Source organism: Spermophilus citellus (genome assembly GCF_964194105.1).
Source record: "Spermophilus citellus genome assembly, chromosome: 9".
In the NCBI taxonomy this organism is placed as follows: domain Eukaryota; kingdom Metazoa; phylum Chordata; class Mammalia; order Rodentia; family Sciuridae; genus Spermophilus; species Spermophilus citellus.
Genome location: NC_138191.1, coordinates 15,594,241 through 15,613,530, shown reverse-complemented (window position 1 = coordinate 15,613,530; position 19,290 = coordinate 15,594,241). Strand labels below are relative to the sequence as shown.

At 41.2% G+C, this 19,290-nt stretch overlaps 1 protein-coding gene across 1 annotated transcript; it reads right to left on the bottom strand.

The window, feature by feature from the left end:
• Positions 1 to 4,640: 4,640 nt before the first annotated feature.
• REG4 (regenerating family member 4) lies at positions 4,641 to 18,887 on the bottom strand (the record flags this gene model as incomplete). The annotated part of the gene is made up of 5 exons (XM_081308746.1): positions 4,641 to 4,708; positions 8,638 to 8,743; positions 11,706 to 11,843; positions 13,112 to 13,209; positions 18,821 to 18,887. 5 exons carry the CDS (start codon positions 18,885 to 18,887, stop codon positions 4,641 to 4,643), a joined length of 477 nt encoding a protein of 158 aa, XP_081164872.1.
• Positions 18,888 to 19,290: the final 403 nt, after the last annotated feature.

Here is a 19,290-nt window from a genome sequence, read left to right as displayed (position 1 = left end):
CAGATTTTTCACAGTGTATTTTAAGAGCAAAGATTTACATTTCAAAGCCAAATTTATCAATTTTTTTTTCTTTTATGCCTTGTGCTTTTTGTGTCCTAAGAAATGTCACCTGAGATCACACACAAATTTTCACCCATTTTTAATCTAAAAATCAATGGTTTGTGACTGTCTTGATGTGATCAGGTTACTTTGTACTTATTGATTCAAAGACTTCACATAAATAAATCTGGTGGAAGTGCTCATTGTACTTTTGAGATAATGCTCAGTCTTCCCTTTCTTCGGCTGTCTTGTGTCTATACTGCCCCCTCTGTCCACAGAGCCTGCTGGAGCCCACGGTTTTCCTGTTGCAGTCCTCCCATACTCCAGTAGAGGGGGCTTGATTATAGTTCGCCAGCTGCTGTGGTCTAGCAGCTAATTATGACTGCTCCTGTGACTTCCATAGAGGACAATAATGTTTGTCCTCATTCCAAACTCTTCTCATATCTTAACTAATTTAATGCACAAATCCCTGAGAAAAGAAGACAAATATCGAGAAATGAAGCTCTAGGTCACACAACCAGTTTGAGGATGTCAGACAGATCCAGACAGATCCTCTGTTCTTCCTACTGTAATTCACTCCCATGGGTTGAGATGGGACTCTTACGTAACTGGACCCATCTCATGAAATCACACCTACCTGAATTTTCTCTTTCTCACATCAGGTGCTTCTCCAGTTTTAGTTTAGACTCCCAAGTCTCAGGTCTTGTAGTGGAAAGCTAGGATAGAATTTCTCAAAGGACTCTTGGCTATTTGGGTAAAGAATCACTCTGACCCACTCTCAGCCCATGTATGTCAGCAAAGTCCCAGAATAGGGCTGTGGACTTTGTACACAATACAAGAATACATGGCTAAGAGGGCAAATGGTGGCTAAAATCCAGTCTGCTTTGGTCCTATGAGCCCATGGGTTTGTTTTTTCCCATGAAAATAAGGAGTGATCTCTTCTCAATTTCTACCAAGTCATCATGTGGGCTAGGAGTGGTCCTCTCTTTCCAGGTAAGCCGAGTAGATTTCTGAGCTGTACAGGAGTTACATGTGGTATAACTTGGCTAACTTAATCATCACATTCTATCTTCCTGGCTGTGGTGATTGGTTGGGGGAATGACACATAACTCAGGTCAGGCTATTCCTGGCTAATGAGACTTCATTTGGAGGCTTTTGTGTGAGGGACAAGGACCTCTCTTCTGGTAGGGATGAGTGCTGGAGCTGCTATAGCCATCTTGCAACTAGATGGAGCCTGATAATGAAGCCAATTCCCAGCAAAAATGACCAAAAAATGAACATAGAAAACCTTAACCTTGAACTTGACAGCATTATGTTAAGAAAAAGTAGCCAGACGAACTCTAGATAGGGCAAAGGGGTGGGAGGGGAAGGAAGGAGGCATGGGAGTAAAAAAGATGGTAGAATGAGATGGACAGCATTACTCTAACTAAGCACATGTATGAAGACATGAATGGAGTGAATATATACTTTGTATACAACCAGAGATATGAAAATTTGTGCTCTCTATATTAATATGAATTATAATGCATTCTGCTGTCATGTATAACAAATTTGAATAAAAAACAAACAAATAAAAAACATATAAGTAAATAAAAATAAAAATTTTTTAAAGTAGCCAGACTCAGAAAGTTGGGTGTTGTATGTTTTTTCTCATTATGTGGAAGCTAGGGTGAACAAAGAGGGAAGAGGGTATGAAGGAATCTTTTGAAAACAGAAGGAAAACTAGTTGAATAGAGGAAAGAGACCAGGGAAGGGAGGAGGTGAGGGGAAAGGAGAGGTACTAGGGAATGGAATTGGCCAAATTATGTTATGTGCATGTAAAATATGTCACAATGCATCCCACTATTATGTATAATTATAATGCACCAGGAAAAAAAAACATTTAAGAGATGTAATTTCCAATGCTCCTGTGGTTTAAAGCTATATATACATCTGCTAATTTGTGAAACCTCAGCACATTTTCAAACTACTTGAATCTGTTTTTTTCTGTTTACAATCCTAATTAGCTCCCCCCCAAATTTTACTCTCTTTGAAAAACAAAAAACAAAACCTATCCTGGTGATTCTATTGAGCCATTGGTCAAGTTATACCAGAATCTCCCATCTGTTTATAGAATGTGAAATAGCATAAACCAATAAATTTTCTTCTCATTTGGTTATCATAAGCTATTCCATACATACCCGAACACATTTCTATTTCCTGCACCCTGTCTTGGCCTTATATTTTCACTATAGAACCTTCCATCTTCTCATACTGTATTTTTTATTTAGTTTAGTACTTGTCTGCTTCTACTCTCCTCTCCTGCTGAAATGTGTGCTCCATGTTAACAAAGAATTTTATCTGTTTTGTTCAGTGCTGGATTCTCAGCCCCGAAAACGAGTTCTTGTACACAATTTGTATTAAATAAATTTTTGCTGAATGATGTAACTACTCAGTGAATCACTAAGGATAACTGAAATTTCATATGCATACGTGAAAATCATCACAGTTCTAGAGTTAACCATGGACTAGCCTAGTGCTCTTTCTCTTTTTCTTTTTTGTGGTACTAAGGATTGAACCCAGGACCTCACATATTGTAGGCAAGTGTTCCACCACTGAGCTATACCTCCAGCCCAAGCCTCCTTATAGTAAGAAAGGTGACTACTTGTCAATTCTTAGCAATGTCATGGGGATCCCAATGTGTACATGCAGATCTTCTTTGGCATTTCAGCAATTCCAGGGAGAGTGCTGTATTATTATTACATCACCAAGACTGTTAAGGTGGCCATGCTTTTCAATTGGAATTACTTTAAAATATTTTTTTCAATTTTATTTTATTAGCTTTTTTTTTGGTTTTGAGTTTTCATTGGTGTAAAATATATTTTAAATATTTTTAGTATATTTACAGAATAACAGATTTTACTTTATTTTGATGTATGTACTATTATTTTTGGGCTTTTCAAGTTGCTCATCCTTACTTTTACTATCATGAGGCATTATTTCTCCTGGAAATGTAAATAAATTAAGAAGGGAAGGTGGGCCATATTTTCTTTTATCTCTTGGTATGTGTCTTAGGAAAAAAAAAATGAGACCTACTTTGAGGGGATATTTTCACCCATATTTCCTTGACATATGTGGCATTTAACTCGGCAGGCTTCTCTGGCTCACATCAGTCTGACAGTCTGAATTTATCTATTTTCTTTATCCAAGAATCTGGTACTTTTCTTTCCCCAGCGGCAACCTACTCGGGACCTTTTAGGAACTGGTAGTTGCTATTTTGCTAAAACTAACTCTATTCTTCCAAAGGATGACCCTTTGCCACCTGCCTATCATCTCATCTGAAATCTCACTATTAACAGATTTATCTTTTATATGGACTATCCTTTCTAATGCTTCAGAGGAATAATTCATTTCTTTTGATGTTTTCTTCTTTGACAAGGAAGAGTATGGTCCTTTCTTCCCTGAACCCTTCTTTCAGCCAGCACTCAGCGGGTGGTCTTGGACTGCTGAGGTGATAAGGAGTGTTTTCAAATTAGGGTAGCAGAGTCTGCATGTTTACTGGCTGCTGTGCCAGTAGAGGTAGCAGCTGCCTTCTCCCAGCCTGACTGCAAGGTGGGGCTCCAAGACCGTCCCATTGCTTTTGCCTCTAAGAAATATGAATGTGATCCTGCCAAAGAAAAACTTTCTATAATCAAGTCCTTTTTATTTCTTCTTAGATTGCTATGCAGATTTATGATCTAGGGGACGTAGTCTGTTTGAGGGTACAATTACTTCCTCATAATTGAAGTAACCACACAATAATTTCAACTGTCAAAGCAAAAGAGAATTGAGAAAGGCCATGTAGGTGACTCCTAGGCCCACTAGGCTGCACTATCTGTGATTGTCTTCTCAGCTCCCAGATCTGAAGTACCCATAATCCAACGACCCCCCACTCACTCATCCCTGCTCAGGTTGGCAGGCATGTCACCTCCTTTTCTCCCCTATTCAAACCAGGGCTACTGCTGAGCAGGTGAGAGGCAGAGACTCAAAGGAGGAAAATGAAGAAATGCTTGGGAGTATTTCTGAGTCTATTATTACCTTTCCACTCACTGGATTGGAACACAGAAGCTTCCTACGTATGTAACTATTTATTAAAAGAATTCATAGCCCAGCTCAGTCTACCAGGGACTCTAGTGATGAACGTTTTCACGGTAAAAGGAAGAATAGGCGGATGGCTGATGGAGTGGGCATGAGCTATGGAGAGGGTGGAGAAGCTGAAGTGGGTAGAAGCTCATTCTTGTCTTTCTGCTGTCTTTGAATCTTTACACTCACAGCCAAAGACCTAGCTGTTTCCTCAGTTGGGGATGCACACCCCTAGCCTGCTTGAGACAATCAGAGAGAGGGGAGGAGGAAAAAAGAGTAAAATGGAAAGAGATTGTGGGGTGAGCATTTAGTGCTAGAAGCCACTGGCATACCAATCCTGAGATCTCTGTCTCTAGGCCTAATAAAATTTATGCACCAGAGACCTTATCCACCTTAGTGGCTATGTCTACTGTCTGAGACAATGATCAGATTTAGACAGCAGGGCAGAGAAGGAAGAGCAAGAAGTCTGTGAAAGGGCTGGCAGAATCTTGATTCTTGCCCTATGGTCGGTACTTGCACAAGAAGTGTTGACGCTTGCTGCATTCATTTTTGTTCCAAGTTACAAAGTCTGTAAGAGAATAAACAGACATTTAAATCAATCATCAATCCAGTTCAGTACAGAGCTTTCCCATGTTGTCTTGTTGTTTTGCTTTTAGTCATGGGGAAAGCCCAGTGATGGCTATTTTTCTATTTTTGTATTTTTGGTATCAGAGAATTTAACTAAACAGCCACATCCCCAGTCCTTTTTTTTTTTTTTTTTGCATTTTATTTATAGACAGGGTTTCACTAAATTGCTGAGATTGGCTTTGAACTTGTGATCTTCCTGCCTCAGCCCCCCAAGCCACTGGGATTACAGGCATGCGCCACTGCACCTGGCTAATTATATCTATTTTATGTATCAACTTGGCCGGGATATGAGGTCCAGTTTTTTGGTCCAGATGTCTAGCAGTTGCTAGTTGTCTAGCTGTCTAGATGCTGTGGTGACAGTATTTTTTTTTGGTTACGACAGACATTTAAATTAGTAGACTTTGAGTAAAGCAAGTTACCCTCCATAATGTGGGTGAACCTTATCTAATAAGTTGAAGGTTTTAAGAGGAAAGACTAAGGTCCCCTAAAGCAAAAGGAATTCTGCCTCTGGACTGTCATTAGGCTCGAGAATGAAGTGTTGACTCTTGCAGGAATTTTCAGTCTGCCAACCTGCCCTGCATGCTTCAGACTGACCAGTCCTCACAATTGCATGTGCCACTTCCTTTAAATAAATCTCTCTATATACATACATCCTTTTATTTGTGTTTCTCTGGAGATCCCTTACTAATGCAAATACCAACAGAAAGAAGAACCATTTAAAGGTTACACGCACTTGCAAAAGCTCCATTCCATCCTGTTTTGGAGGAAGGCAAGGCTTGACATGAATCTACTGAAAATGTCTCATGTTTGACAAAGGGTACAGTGAGGACTTGGGGGTGCTCCTTCGTAAAGTCCATAGTTGATCTCTAAGAAGCTTCTTCTCAAAGAACTGGAAGCTGCTGAAGCCAGTCACATCCCACCAGGCTACCCATTTATAAAGATGAATGGAGCCAGGAGCGGGTAGCCTTTTGAAGGACTTGAGATGTTTTTGAGGAGAGGCTCAACTATTTCACTCCCCCCAAATCAAGCTCTTCAGAGTCCCCTGTCATTCCAGGGTGTTCTGCTACAGGCATGCGCATCTTTCCCCAATTAGGAGTCTGCTTGGGCTTTGGCCAGCAGACATGATCTTGTTGGCAGTGTGTGTGTTTCTTGGGTGTGAGAAAGCCTAGGAGGGAGGGATGTTGCTCCATTCCCTCTCCCATTCCAAGATCTCAGGAAGCACAGAGAAGGGACTGCCCATGTTCGCATCCATGTAGCCCAAAGTTGGAGACACATAGTGTAAATGCAATGGGGATGGCAGGCTTATTGGGCATTTTCACAGTGCAGGGCAAAAAGATGGTGCATGAGGTCACTAGCATGGAATTTACCCCAAGGGGGTCTGGTTGAGTCTGGTTTGGAGCATAAATGCTTTGGGTGCTGCTTGAGATGGAGGGTGTTCTTACTGGGTCCTTTTGAGTTGACACCCACAGATTCCATAAATAAACTGTAACTGAAGCTTCAAGCAACCAAGAGCAGCCAGCTCACCCCAGGCACCCACCTAGAGAGACATCTGTCTTCCCTTCTCCATCCTGGGAGGGGAAGTGCAGGGAAAGGGGGGGGGGTAAAGATCAAACTCCTCCACTTTGGGGCACAGGAGTCTGAGCCCAGCCTGCACTGCAGTGGAAGCACTTCATGTGTTGGTGAAGTTGTTGTTTCCTTCAGGCATCTGAGGTACAAAGGAATGGGAAGAGCTGGAATTCTACCTGGGCACTTAGAATACAGAACTCCTGCTCTTGACCACAAACCAGATTGAATGTGGAATTTCTTTATAAGCTGCAAATTGTAGTTACCATTATTAAATGTCTCAAAGTGAACCAAAGAAAAGTCAGGAAACACAACACCACCAGGGAGTCACAAAACAGTTACACCGTGGTATAAAAGCAGAAGGTCCCAGAGGATGACCAAAGGCCACACAGAATAAAATATCCTATTTTTTTTCTGTTGTTGTTTTTTTCTAAATAGATATCAGAAAAAGGAATGAGCCTTGTCAGTGAGAGAGGAGAATGTGTATGTCACTATGAATTGGGGAATTAATATTACACACTTTAAATTTTAAAATTAAAAACTAGAAAGGGAATCTGGGGGCAAAAATCCATTTTCCACATAGGAAACGACACTGATGGGGTTGAAGACCATGTCCTTTCCAATTCTACCTTCCACGTGGTTTTCACTCAGCCTTGGTTCCTTGCTTGTAGTTTCTTTCTGGGAGCCTGTTCTCTAAGAGTCAAGTTGAGGTAAGTAAATACAGTGAAAGAAGGAGATGCAACAGACCAGATGCTCCCAAGAACCTGAGGCGACATCACTATGGAATTTTTTTTTTTTCTCATCTGATCAAGGGCTGACAGGGAAAAGACTTTTTTTGTTTGAGAACTTTGACCAGTGGAAACCTCAGAAACCTGAGTCTGCGAGGGACTCTGGGAGGCATCTGGTATACCACTTCCCCAAAGCTGGTCCATCTTCCAGCCCCGGAGAGTCTTATGTTGTAGATCTGAAATGAATACCTGGAATTTGTAGTTTAATATGCTCCTTGGTGGATCTTTTGTGTGTCATTAAGCTTCTCGTCAAACAGTCTGAATGTTTCAACTACAATGAAAACTATGATGTCCACCTTTTGCTTAGTTGGCTCTAGCAATGGGTTTATCACAACTTCCTGGGCGAGCCTGTGGTGTGTTTGGATGGTGCTGAAAGCTCTGCTTTCTCCTTCATATGGGTAGGCATCCACATTTTGGTAGCTTCTGCTGATGGGTCCTGACTGTGTTTCTTTCAGCTGAGCTGACGGATGCCTTGTACAGTAGTATGGACTCTGATGGTCAGTGAAATTCCCCTCTCCAGCTTTCTGTCTCTGAGGGTCTTCCTCAAGTCTGTCTCCTCATGTCCACCCTCCCCCCCTTTGCTGTTAGAAAGTTTCCTCACTCTTTTTTGTTGTTGTTCTTATGAGCTTCATCCCTCAGTTAGTAGTGAACCAAAGCACCTGGTCCATTTTCTACCCTAGACCCAGTTGCTGAGTACTTGACCCAGTCCCTGCACCAGTCCACGTTTTGGCTAAGAGAGGGGTCTGGTGTCACTTATGGTGATCTTTAGACTCGCAAAGATGTTCTCAAATATACATATTCTTTCACCTTTAAAACTCTGTGTTCTTATTTTGCCACTGAAAACTTCCATTCACTTACTGGCTGTGGTTCTCAATGCCCAGTGAATCTGACCCCAGAGAGGACACTTAGCAATATCTGGAGAGATTTTTTTGGTAGGCACATCCTGGGAAGGAGAGTGGTGCTTATGGGATCTATGGACTAGAGAGACCAGGGGTGCTACTAAACCTCCCAGATTATACGGGATAGCCGCCCCCCCACCCACCCACAACAATGAATCTCCATTCCACATCATTGGTCCTTGGTATTAAGGTTGGAAAATATAACTTAGTATCATAAAGAGAGAAGAATGAAAGCAAGCAAAGGCAAGCCTGAACCCCAAGTGACTGAGTGTATGCAGTTTGCAGCTGAGATTCAGCCTGGATTTACCAAAGCGGGACATGTGTCCCCTTCAGGGTATACAGTATGATTTTAAAATAAATATATTTAAGAAAATATATGAGTGGATTTAAAGAAAATACAGAGTAAATTGTTGAACAGCTTGTATACTGGCATGACAAAGATTGTTCAGTGGTCACAGACGACTGAAGTTTGGTAAACATTTGCTTTGGCAATGCCATTGTCCTGTAGGAGAAAATTGTTGGTGTGACAGGGAAAATGTGACGATGTCCATCTTTGCTCTCAACAGATCAAGGGAAGGAGCCGTGCTTTGGGGAGAGGTACAGAATGCAGGTGCACTTACTGTTTCTGTAGCCCATCTCGGTGCAGTGCTTGTTCCCACCCAGGGACCTTCCGCTCCAGGGTCTGTACAGGTATGAGGCCCCATCAATCCACTGCCACTGCTGCTTCTGCAATGACAGGAGACAGAAGTTAGCCAGCCTACCTTCCCAAGCCCGAACCCTAGTAGGCTTTTTGAAAGTAGTTTTCACTGTAAAAACTGGGAAGTACAGGAATATGTAAAGAATGAAAAATAGAAAAGCTACTACCCTCAAACACTGAGAGGAGAAAAATGCTGCTATTTCAGCAAACTTACTTCTGAAGTGAATATTTTCATGGATCATTACATTTCTCTGTTTACTCATAAAGAAATAATATTTGTATATACTTATAATGTGATAATCAAATCCATACATATATAATGTGTAATAATCGGTTAGGGTAAAGGCACTTCCATGTCTTCAAATATTAATCATCTCTATGTGTTCAGAATGTTCATAACCTTCAAGTTATTTTGAAATATGTCAGGGATTGCTGTAGACAACAGTCACCCTATTGTACTATGGAAAGACAGAAAAAAATTCCTCTAATCTGTGTTTTGGCGCCCAATTTTCAATCATTTCCCTCTCCTGGAGGGCAGGAAGACTTGCTTTTTCCTGTCTCTAGTGACCACTGTTCCACTCCATTCTTCACAGCTTCTACAGAGGAGTGAGAAGGTGTGGCATTTTTCTGTGTCTGTCTTATTTCACTTAACCTAGCAATCTCCAGTTCCAACTATGTTGCTGCACACGGGAGGATTTTATTTTCTTATGGATAAATAAAATTCCATTGTATACAGGGCCACGTTTTCCTTATCTATTGATCCTTAGGTTGATTCCATAACTTGAATAGTGCTGCAATAAACTTGAGAGTACAGGTATCTCCTTGACATAATAGTTTCTTTTCCTTTGGCTAAATACCCAATAGTGGGATTTCTGGGCCCTATCATAACTCAATTTTTAATTGCAAAGGAACCCCCATACTGTTTTCCATAATGGCTGTACTAATTTGTATTCCCATTAACAGTGTTCCAGGGTTCCCTCTTCCCCCAGATCCTAACCGTTGCCTTTATTATTGGTTCTATTTGATAATGTCCATTCTCATGGCGGTGAGGTGACAGGTGGTTTTGATTTGCATTTCCCTGATGATTTGTGATGCTGAATATTTTCCAGCACTCATCGATCATTTGCATGTCTTCTTTTGAAAAACATCTATTCAGATTTTTAGCCCATTTTTTAATTAGATTTTTTTGTTAAGTTTGTTGAGTTCCTCATATATTCTGGATATTAATCCCTTGTCAGATGAATAGTTTGTAAATATGTCCTCCCATTCTGCAGGCTGTCTCTTCATTCTGTTGATGGTTTCTTTTGCTACAGGGAAGCTTGTTAGTTTGATGATTATTTGACTATTATAAATTTTATATTTTTATCTATTCATAATTACTATTAAACAGAACTTTACTCTTCAGAGATTATTCCTCTATTTTTGCCTTTGCTTTTTTGGGTCCTATCCAAAAAAAAAAAAACAACAACTTTTCCCATATCATTGTTTTGAAGTATTTTCCCAATGTTGTAAATATATATTCAATAAATTAAAATATATATTCAATTTGTAACTTGCTTTCCAAATATTTTAATGGCAAAAATGTACAATAATTTCCCTTTATTTTCTTCTATTGACATTTATATTATTTCCAAATTAAATTATTATAAAGAATACTGCTCTAAATACTTTATGAATAGTTCATAAAGCCGTTTCATATTTTAAATTATTTCCTTATGATAGAATTTCAGAAGTAGAATTAATGGGTTAAAGGGTATGAATATTTTGAGATTATTGATATGAATTGACAAAGTATGTTTCAAAATAGTTCAGTTGTAGAAGTACATGCTTACAAACCCGGCATAAGAACAATTTCTCAATATACTTTAAAATATTCATCAAGACAAAGCAAAAATTAGACAATCTAACAAGTTAAATTATATTATCTTAATTTACATTATTTGACTGCAAGAGACATTACTCAATTTTTAAAATGTTTATTTGTCACTTATTTTTCTGGGTCACAAATATAAAACATTAAACTACAAAGCTCTTCTAGAAATAGATGTAAATATTTATCCTATCTCTGAAGAGCAGAATTCTATTTAACAGCAATTATGAATAGATAAAAATGTAAAATTTATGATAATCAAAGAAACATCATTAAAGGATGAGTAACTGTATAAAATATTTGTAGCAACTATGACCAAAGGTTACTGGTTTTCTCATACTATTCAAGAGGAGAAAAAACAGGAAGATATTTATGGTACATTCTAAAGGATAAATATGCATTCACCACAGATGTGATATGAATGTCTGGTATCTCTTGCAATGTGACCAAGAAACAAAGTTTTGGGGTTTTCTCCTGTGTCCCTATGAGTTAAGAACCAAAGCTCCACAAAATATCTATAAACTGCAGACCTCAGCAACCTTTCGGAGACCTCACACGGCATGTCTTACAATGAAGTATTGATGGAAGGTACAGCCAGAGTTCAGTGGGAAAAAACTCAAGGATAATGAAAAGAAATAACAGCATCTGAGAAAAAGATCAGCAAAGAGTTTTCAATTTTCATTCTAGATCTAATGAAGATGTAATAAATCTGAGTTTCATGATAAGTCTCCCTGCACACACACACACACACACACACACACACGCGCGCACACACACACACGCGCACACACACGCGCACACACACAGACAGACACACACATACTGACACCAACCTAATTTCTTTTTTGAAAGGGTCTAGAAAGCTGATAATTTCACATTTTCAGATTCAAGAGGACCTTAATTAGATAGAAGTTTGTAAAATGATACTATTTAAATTATATCCTCCACTGTAGGCCAGATCTGGGTTCCTGACCCTGATGTCTTGGCTTTTATCGGTTAGAGGCACCTGACAGAAGAGCCACTACCTGTGCCCCTATTAGTGGGCCATGAGGCCATTTCCCAGAAAGGGGCTATCTTCCTGGCTTTTTCAAAAGGCATTTGTGAGCCATGTCTGGGGTTACCTTCTGTGGGTCATGCAGGCCAATCCATACAGGCTGGGTTCTTTGATAGCCACTTATGTACTCTGCTATGACGCTGGCTTCCTTTAGATTCAGGATAGATGCCAAGTGGGCTCCGTTTCCATAAGACTGACACTCAAGCTGCACACAAGGAGAGGTCCCATTAATGATGCCTTGACGTCCCAAAGCACAGCCCTCTCCTTGGAACCTTAGTGTGCCAAGCAGAAGGGACTCACGTAGCCCCCTCTTACTCCTCCAGCAACTAAGACCTAAATCCCAGAGGAGACTCCTGTCACCGTGGGAAAAAACAATGCCACAGAGTCAGGTCTGTGAGGAACAGGCACCGCAAGGTGAAGCAGAGGAAGTGCCTGAGGACCTGGTCTTGCCTTTTGTTAGTGCTTGTGACCTTGACAAGTTACTTCACCTCTCTGAGGTACAGTTTCCTCAAAATTGCAGTTTGGGAAATTCCTTTGCTTAATGCTCTCTCACACATTCTTTCTCTCCCTCCTTCCCTCCATTGCATGCGTGCGCACACACACACACACACACTCTCTCTCTCTGGTTATTCAGGACGCAGCTCAGGAAAGCACTGCATTACTGCAGACTTCCCTGGGTTTTCCCTATTAGTCATTTTTGGTATAATCTTAGAAAAGTCATCTATGCTCATGCTGTGTTGGCATTTTCTGTTCAAATGTCACAATCCTCACTCATCCTGTACTTTTTAAAGCCATAGATTACTTTTGGAGTCCTCAGTAGCTATCACGTGGTAAGTGCTGCACCCTTGCTTTATTTCTTTTAAGTTATGTGCAGGGACTCTGAGACCAGATCATGCCACATCACACCCCCCATGGCCTCCCCAGCCAGTCGCTTCAATAAACCACATTCAGAGGCAACAGTGAATCTCCACTTACTGGGACTGGTTATTTGGGGATGCTGCACACAAAGTCTCAATGAAACAACATCAGTACATTTTGGGGTTGTGTAGAGCAATGAAACCTCCCATTTATTGGGATTACTTCCATTTCTTTAGGCAGTTCCGAGGCCTCTGTTCCATGCCTTTCTACATATTACTCTCTTTCTGGTAAACCTCACTCAAGAATTCAATTAATTTTTCCTGCAAGCTCCTGGTCTTTTCATTCTCCTTTGTTCTATGTTGAGGTCAGGGGCTGTTTCCTATTCATTCTTGTGTCCTTGCAGCCCATCCAGGGCCTGAGCATATCCTATCTGCTTTATCAGTACTCACAATATGGAATGAGTTGAACACAGTAACCCTCTTCTCTATATTTCACCATCCAGGTGGCTTCTCCTCAAAATGCCAAGGGAGATCTCTTCCTCATTCTGAATCAAATGAGATCTGGGGCTCTGGACGACCCCTTGCTTGAGAGAAGCCAAATGCTCAAATCCCTTACCTCAGCATCAGACCAGTTTCTCAGCTTCCGGAAGTATCCATAGCAATTGGACCTGTAGTAAAACCATCCGGTAGCACAGCTGGGTCTCATGATGATATCTGTTCAAAAACAAAAGTAAGAAAAATTTAAAGTCATGACAGCAAAAATAATCAAGCCCAGACTTGATGCAGCTTATAGATTGAGAACCCTTTGAATGAAAAGATAGAAGAGTCCTTTCTTCAGAAGGACCCTGCTGCATTGCTAAAAATGTACACTGTTAATCTTTCCCTCAGCCTTCTTCAAAGGGACTGGTGGCCTTTTACCAGAAGAGCTGTGCAGTGGAGAAAAGAAAATAGTCAGAGCTTTCTGGGACTGCTGGACCCTGACTCTGAACTGACACTAATTCTAGGAGACCCAAAATGATACTGGGGCCTAGCCGTCAAGAGTGGGGCTTATAGAGGTCAGGTGAACAATGGAATTTTGGCTCAGGTCTGTCTCACAGTGGGTCCCCTAACCAACTGTGGTCATTTCCTCAGATCTAAAATGCATAACTGGGTAAACATACTCAACATCTGGCAGAAAACCACGTTGGTATCTGAGACCAAACAACTATGATTCAGGCAGCACAGGCCTGGAGGAGGGGTATAAAGTGGTGGGTTTAGGTATCAGTGAGAGGAAAGAAACCTTTAGGTGGAGATACATGGAACAGGTTCAAAGGCAACTTGGCTGGAAGCAGGCACAGGTGGGCTGTGCTTCTGTTGCAAGGGGAGGGGACATGTTAAGAAAAGGGGATGGGTTGGGCAGAAGAGGCCTTGAGGCAAAGAAAGCCATGATTCAGGGCAACTCACACTCTTTCTGTTCACCAACTGGTGAATGGGCCACATCACTTGACTTGGAAGTTTATGAAGGGGATATGGATGGAAGTGCAGAGGGGGCTAGGTAACAAAGGCAATGTCAAGCTAGCAGTCTGGGCTTTGTGATAATGTGGCTACGCTCTGACACCCTGGATGGATGGGTACAAGGGTCTTTCCTCCCACAGTGGCTGTCCACGGACTAGTTATCATAGTAACATTCTTCTCTTCCCAATCAGTTGACACTGTTGTCATTGGTTTGCCCTGCCCTTCTGATCTGTTTCATCTCCAGGTGCTCCCCACTGCTTTCACATAAACTCTTGTTCATTAGCATATAAGGACTTTCTCAATCTAGTATCCAGCCACATCTTCCTGTACTGCAGTCCCAGCTGTGGCTTAGAACAAGATGCTCATGATAGATTTAGATTCTTCTCATGTGCTCTTGTGTCTATGAATGATGGGTAATGATCACCCAGCTAAGAAGGAAAAGTGCTGAGGGGTACCAGAAATGCACTGAGACAAAGCAGCAAAGATATTCATTTATTTAAATGCCTTGTGTTCAACTACCTCTAGAAAATTGGACAAAATTTTATGTTACGTGAAAAAGAAAAACTTTATACCACTTCTGCTCCTAATGCTGTCACCACTATCACCAAATTCTACATAGGAATCATTTACTTGGTGCCAGGTACTAGGCAAAGGGGCTTATCCATATTATGTTTTTATCAGAATAATTTAGGGAGATGAGGAAACAGGCTGAGGTGGTCACCTGCTCAGGGTCACACAGTAACGTGGAAAAGCTGCTTTTCAGATTCAGTTCTAAGACTTAAAATTCCATGTTCCCGCCACTAACTCTCACAACCTTCAATAAATATGACATAATTAGAAATTAGGAATTTAGTAACAGAAATGATCAGCAGGTTGGGATGCCTCGCTTACGACATCAGGAGGAAAGAAAGCAAAGAAGATCCTTGACCCTTGAAGTTAAAGCTGATCTTCTTAAGAAGGAGGCTGACCATTGATCATCATCCGTAAAGACAGAGCTGATGAACTGGGCTCTGATGTCTGAAAGGGGCAGCCTGAAGACACATTCAGAAGCAAAGCTTCTGTCTTAGTATTGGTGGGGATATCCTGAAAGAAGGGTCAAGAAGAGCCCAAGTCTTCCACCCTAAGTCTGAGGACAAAGAGCCCTGACCTCACACCAAATATTCTTGGTGCAGTTGGATCGGAATTTCTCATTAATCCTGAAATGCCAGAATCCTTGGGGTTCTGTGGGCAAATGGGTCAGGACAGAACCTCCACCGCGGTGGCCTTTTCTTCTCCTGACTCTGGGTAGTGACAGCAGAGATCCCAGGGGCGCAGGCAGAGGATCCAGAGTGTGTGTGGGGGGGTCGGGAAAAGGAGACCTAATGTTACATTTCAGGCCAGACAATCAGTAATCTCTTCTCCCCTCATTCCTTTCTCTGTGTCTGTTTCTTTGAGGGTTTCTCTCCATCTCTGACCATCTCAGTTATTTTCCCCATTCTGTCTCTGTGCATCTCCAGGTCTTTCTAAGTGTTGTTTTCTCTTTCTCTGTTTCCATGTCTCTCTCTCTCTCTCTCTCTCTCTCTCTCTCTCTCTCTCTTTCTCTTTTGTCTCTGTGCTCTGTGTGTCACTCTTTTTTTTTTTTAAAGCAAGATTCTTCATTATTACTCTTTAAAGATGACTTAGCTACTTTCCCTCCTAATGACAAGGGCTTGTATGTCTCTCTTTATCTGCAATTCTGTATTCGCCTTCTGTTCTTTCTCCATCTTCCCCTCCTCTCCCCTCGGCCCCGCAGGAGTGCAGCTCTGGCCATGTGCCCCCTGGTGGAGACATTTCAGCTCCTAGAAAATGCAACCAACTGCTGCTCTGCTGAGGCACTGCTGTGCCTCCTACTGCTCCACACATTCATGGAGCATTTGCTGTGTACCAGGTACTGTTCCAGATGATCTACATATATTCCAATCATCCCCACAATAACCCTATGAGTTAGATACTCATCCCCATGATCCAGATGAGAAAATGAAATGGTCATGTCCTAGGATCACAGAGCAAAGACAGAGACAAGATTTCACCCCAGAGAGTCTGACTCCAAGGAGAAGCTCCTGTCATCTTAGTCACTATTCTGAAGCTATTTGTTTTAAAACCAACCACATTTTTTTCAGAATGCCCTAAGTACCAGACCCTCCCTGAGACATAGGGATGGGTATTTCATTGTACAGATGAAGAGACCTCCTCAGAAAGACCCTCTGAAGTCACCAGATGGGGAGTGTAGTGGACCCTCAGGAAGGGATCAATGTTTTTCCAGCAGCCCTAGACCCCAGATCCCACCTCTCATGATGCTAGAGCTCCCCATTATATGCATGCAGTGACAAGAAGTCTCAGCTGTTGACATCTGGTCTGTACTTCTCTGACCGTCTTTCTCCACCAGAGACCAACTTCTTTACCAGAAGTGTTATGCTGAGGCACTGCTTCTCTTGCCAGAGGAGCAATGTTAGGAACATTGTTTAACCTCCTCTGGTCTTGTTTTCTTGTCTGCAGAGTGGGGTTAACAATATATATCTTCTTCAGAGAGTTCCTGGGAGGATTAATTAGTTTAACGAATATACGATGATTAGCACAGAACCTAGTGTATTGTAATTGTTCAATAAATACTAGCTGATAGAATCACTGCTATTAAAATCATCATTATTACTGTAGTCAGTGTGATATTGTTGAAAATATTAACCAGATGAAGCCTTTTTTTGTTGTCTCTGAATCATGATGCTCTATGGCTCTCTAACCATTGAATTGGTCCTGTGCATTGCTCCAAGGTGAAGGACAGACACAGTCCAGAACAAAGAAATCATTGCAGAAACAATAAGAGTTACAATCATGACCATAGGTCCTGTTGAGAGAGAAAATTCATTTCTAAGTTCTCCATACTTCCTTTAAGTGCAAGATCAGACTTTTCCCGTAAGCCATAGCACAGAGAGTATACAGACTCTCTATATGACATATTTACAACATAGGCTCCTAAAGAGGGAAACTAGAGAGGTTGGTGAAATCTGAAATATGGGTTTGCTTATTATTCCCCAGGAGATAGCAGATGCAAATGCCAAGCCCCAGTCTGAGGTCAGCCCAGCACCAGAGCAGCAAGAAACCACCTGTCCATGTAGAAATGGCCACGAAGGTAACCGTGCAGGGGCGTTCAGGGCAGTCCTGCATACTCTTGCCCAGTTCAGAAAAGTGGCTGATGCCCATCAATGGATGAATGGACAAAGAAAATGTATACACAATGGGGTTTTATTCAACCATAAAGAAGAATAGAATTATGCCATTTGCAAGAAAAGGAATGGAAGTTGAAAACATTGTGTTAAGTGAAATAAGCCAGACTTGTAAAGTTAAGGGTTGGATGTTTCTGTCATGTACGGAAGCCACAGAGGAAAAAGGAAAGGAAAGGTAGTGGGGGGGGGGACGATCTCATGAAAATTAAAGGGATATCAGTGGAGTAGAGGAAAAGGATTAGGAGGAGGAAAGAGGGGAGGAAAAGGGAAAATAATAAGGAATGCTATTGGCCAAATTATACTGATGTATCATGTGCGTATATAAATATTTAACAATGAATTTCACCATTCTGTGTAATTATAATGCACCAATAAGAAATATTAGGAAGGGCTGGGGATGTGGCTCAAGCAGTAACGTGCTTGCCCAGCATGCATGGGGCACTGGGTTCGATCCTCAACACCACATAAAAATAAAATAAAGATATATGTCCACCGAAAACTAAAAAAAATAAATAAATATTAAAGAATTCTCTCTCTCTCTCTCTAAAAAAAAAAGAAAGAAAGAAAGAAAGAAGAGAAAAGATGACTGAGTTCCCAGAATCTGAACACCCATAAATGGTTGAAAGAATTAGTAGCTAGAAATAGTTGTGAGGTTGAGGACAGAGAACCACATAGTACAAGGACGTATAAAGAGTAGAAGATAGCAAGGTCCACAGATTTCAACTGTGGGGGCCAACATGGTACCCAAGAATGCTTGCTTTCCTTCAGATTTCCTTCACAAGGTAAGTGGGAACAATGCTAAGTTAAGGATCCCTTAGAAGCCCTTCTTCTCAACAGAAGTGATGCTCAAGTCAGGATTCTTCACTCTTCCACATACAACTCCCAGAAGGCCACATGGTATGATACCAGACACTTAGGGCCAGGAGCCAGCCAGAGGAAAACATCATCTTGTTGTGTGATCTTGGGCAAGTCTCCACATTTCTCTGGACCTCATTTTTCTCATAAGTAGAACAAAAGAGTTACATCACATAAACCCACATTTTATGGAAATGGAAGATTTCAGATATTCCATGATATTTATTCTTAGCACACTCAGTTCCCCATCCCCCACTTTCTCCATTGGTAGATTCTATAGCATTGCTTCCCATTTTGTTGACATGCTACTTTGTACTTGACTCCTGGCCTGTAAGTGTGGAAGAGTCATCTCTACAAATAGGTTGCAGATTTCTTGCAAACTGGAGTTCCTGCTCAGTGGAACTCTAAGAAAACATTGCCTAAATATTACAAAGTTCTGACGATAGCTATCATTTATTGGCGGTCTGCTAGGTGTATGGTGTTTTCAACAGTTTCTATATCCTTCACAATAAACTTTCAAAATTTATTCTATTTAAGTCTGGCTTACAACCATCTAGGGTTGGTTTGATTTGAGAGCCCTTGAACTTTTTAGCACATTGTTGTTCATTTGCACCTTTAATATGTATTTCCTGCAGTGCTCTTTGGAGGTGGGGGCAGGAGAGGGAAAGTCCATGACTGTATCATGAGCATTGTGGGATCAACCATGGGCTCAGGTCCCACTCAATGGCCTTACTCACCACCTAGGACTTCAGGGCTGAGCACACAGCTCAGCAGCAGGAGCAGTCGCATACTTCTGGATGCCATCTTCCTCTTCCCCTGAGGACAGTACTTTTGATACTTCAACTCCAAGAATCTCAGAGTCCTTGTTAGTTTTTCTTTGCAACTCCTAGATTTTCCTAGATCTGCAATCAGAACACATTTGCACCAATGTAAAGGACCTAGGAATTTAATGGAGGAAAATAATATTTTTCTGGTGAAATCCAGATTTTGCAATGAAGAGAATATCAAGTTAATGTAGAGATAGGAAAACTTAATTTAAACGATTTTGTTCTTTCCTGCAAGGCATTCTGGACCAGTGCCTGAGACCTAACTACAGCAGTCTGAACAGTTTAATAGTCTAAATGGAGAAGGCAATTAATAACTACAGGAAAGCCGGTTTCTGTTATTTTCAGGAGAGCCAGCAGAGGGAGAGCTTTCTCAACTAGAT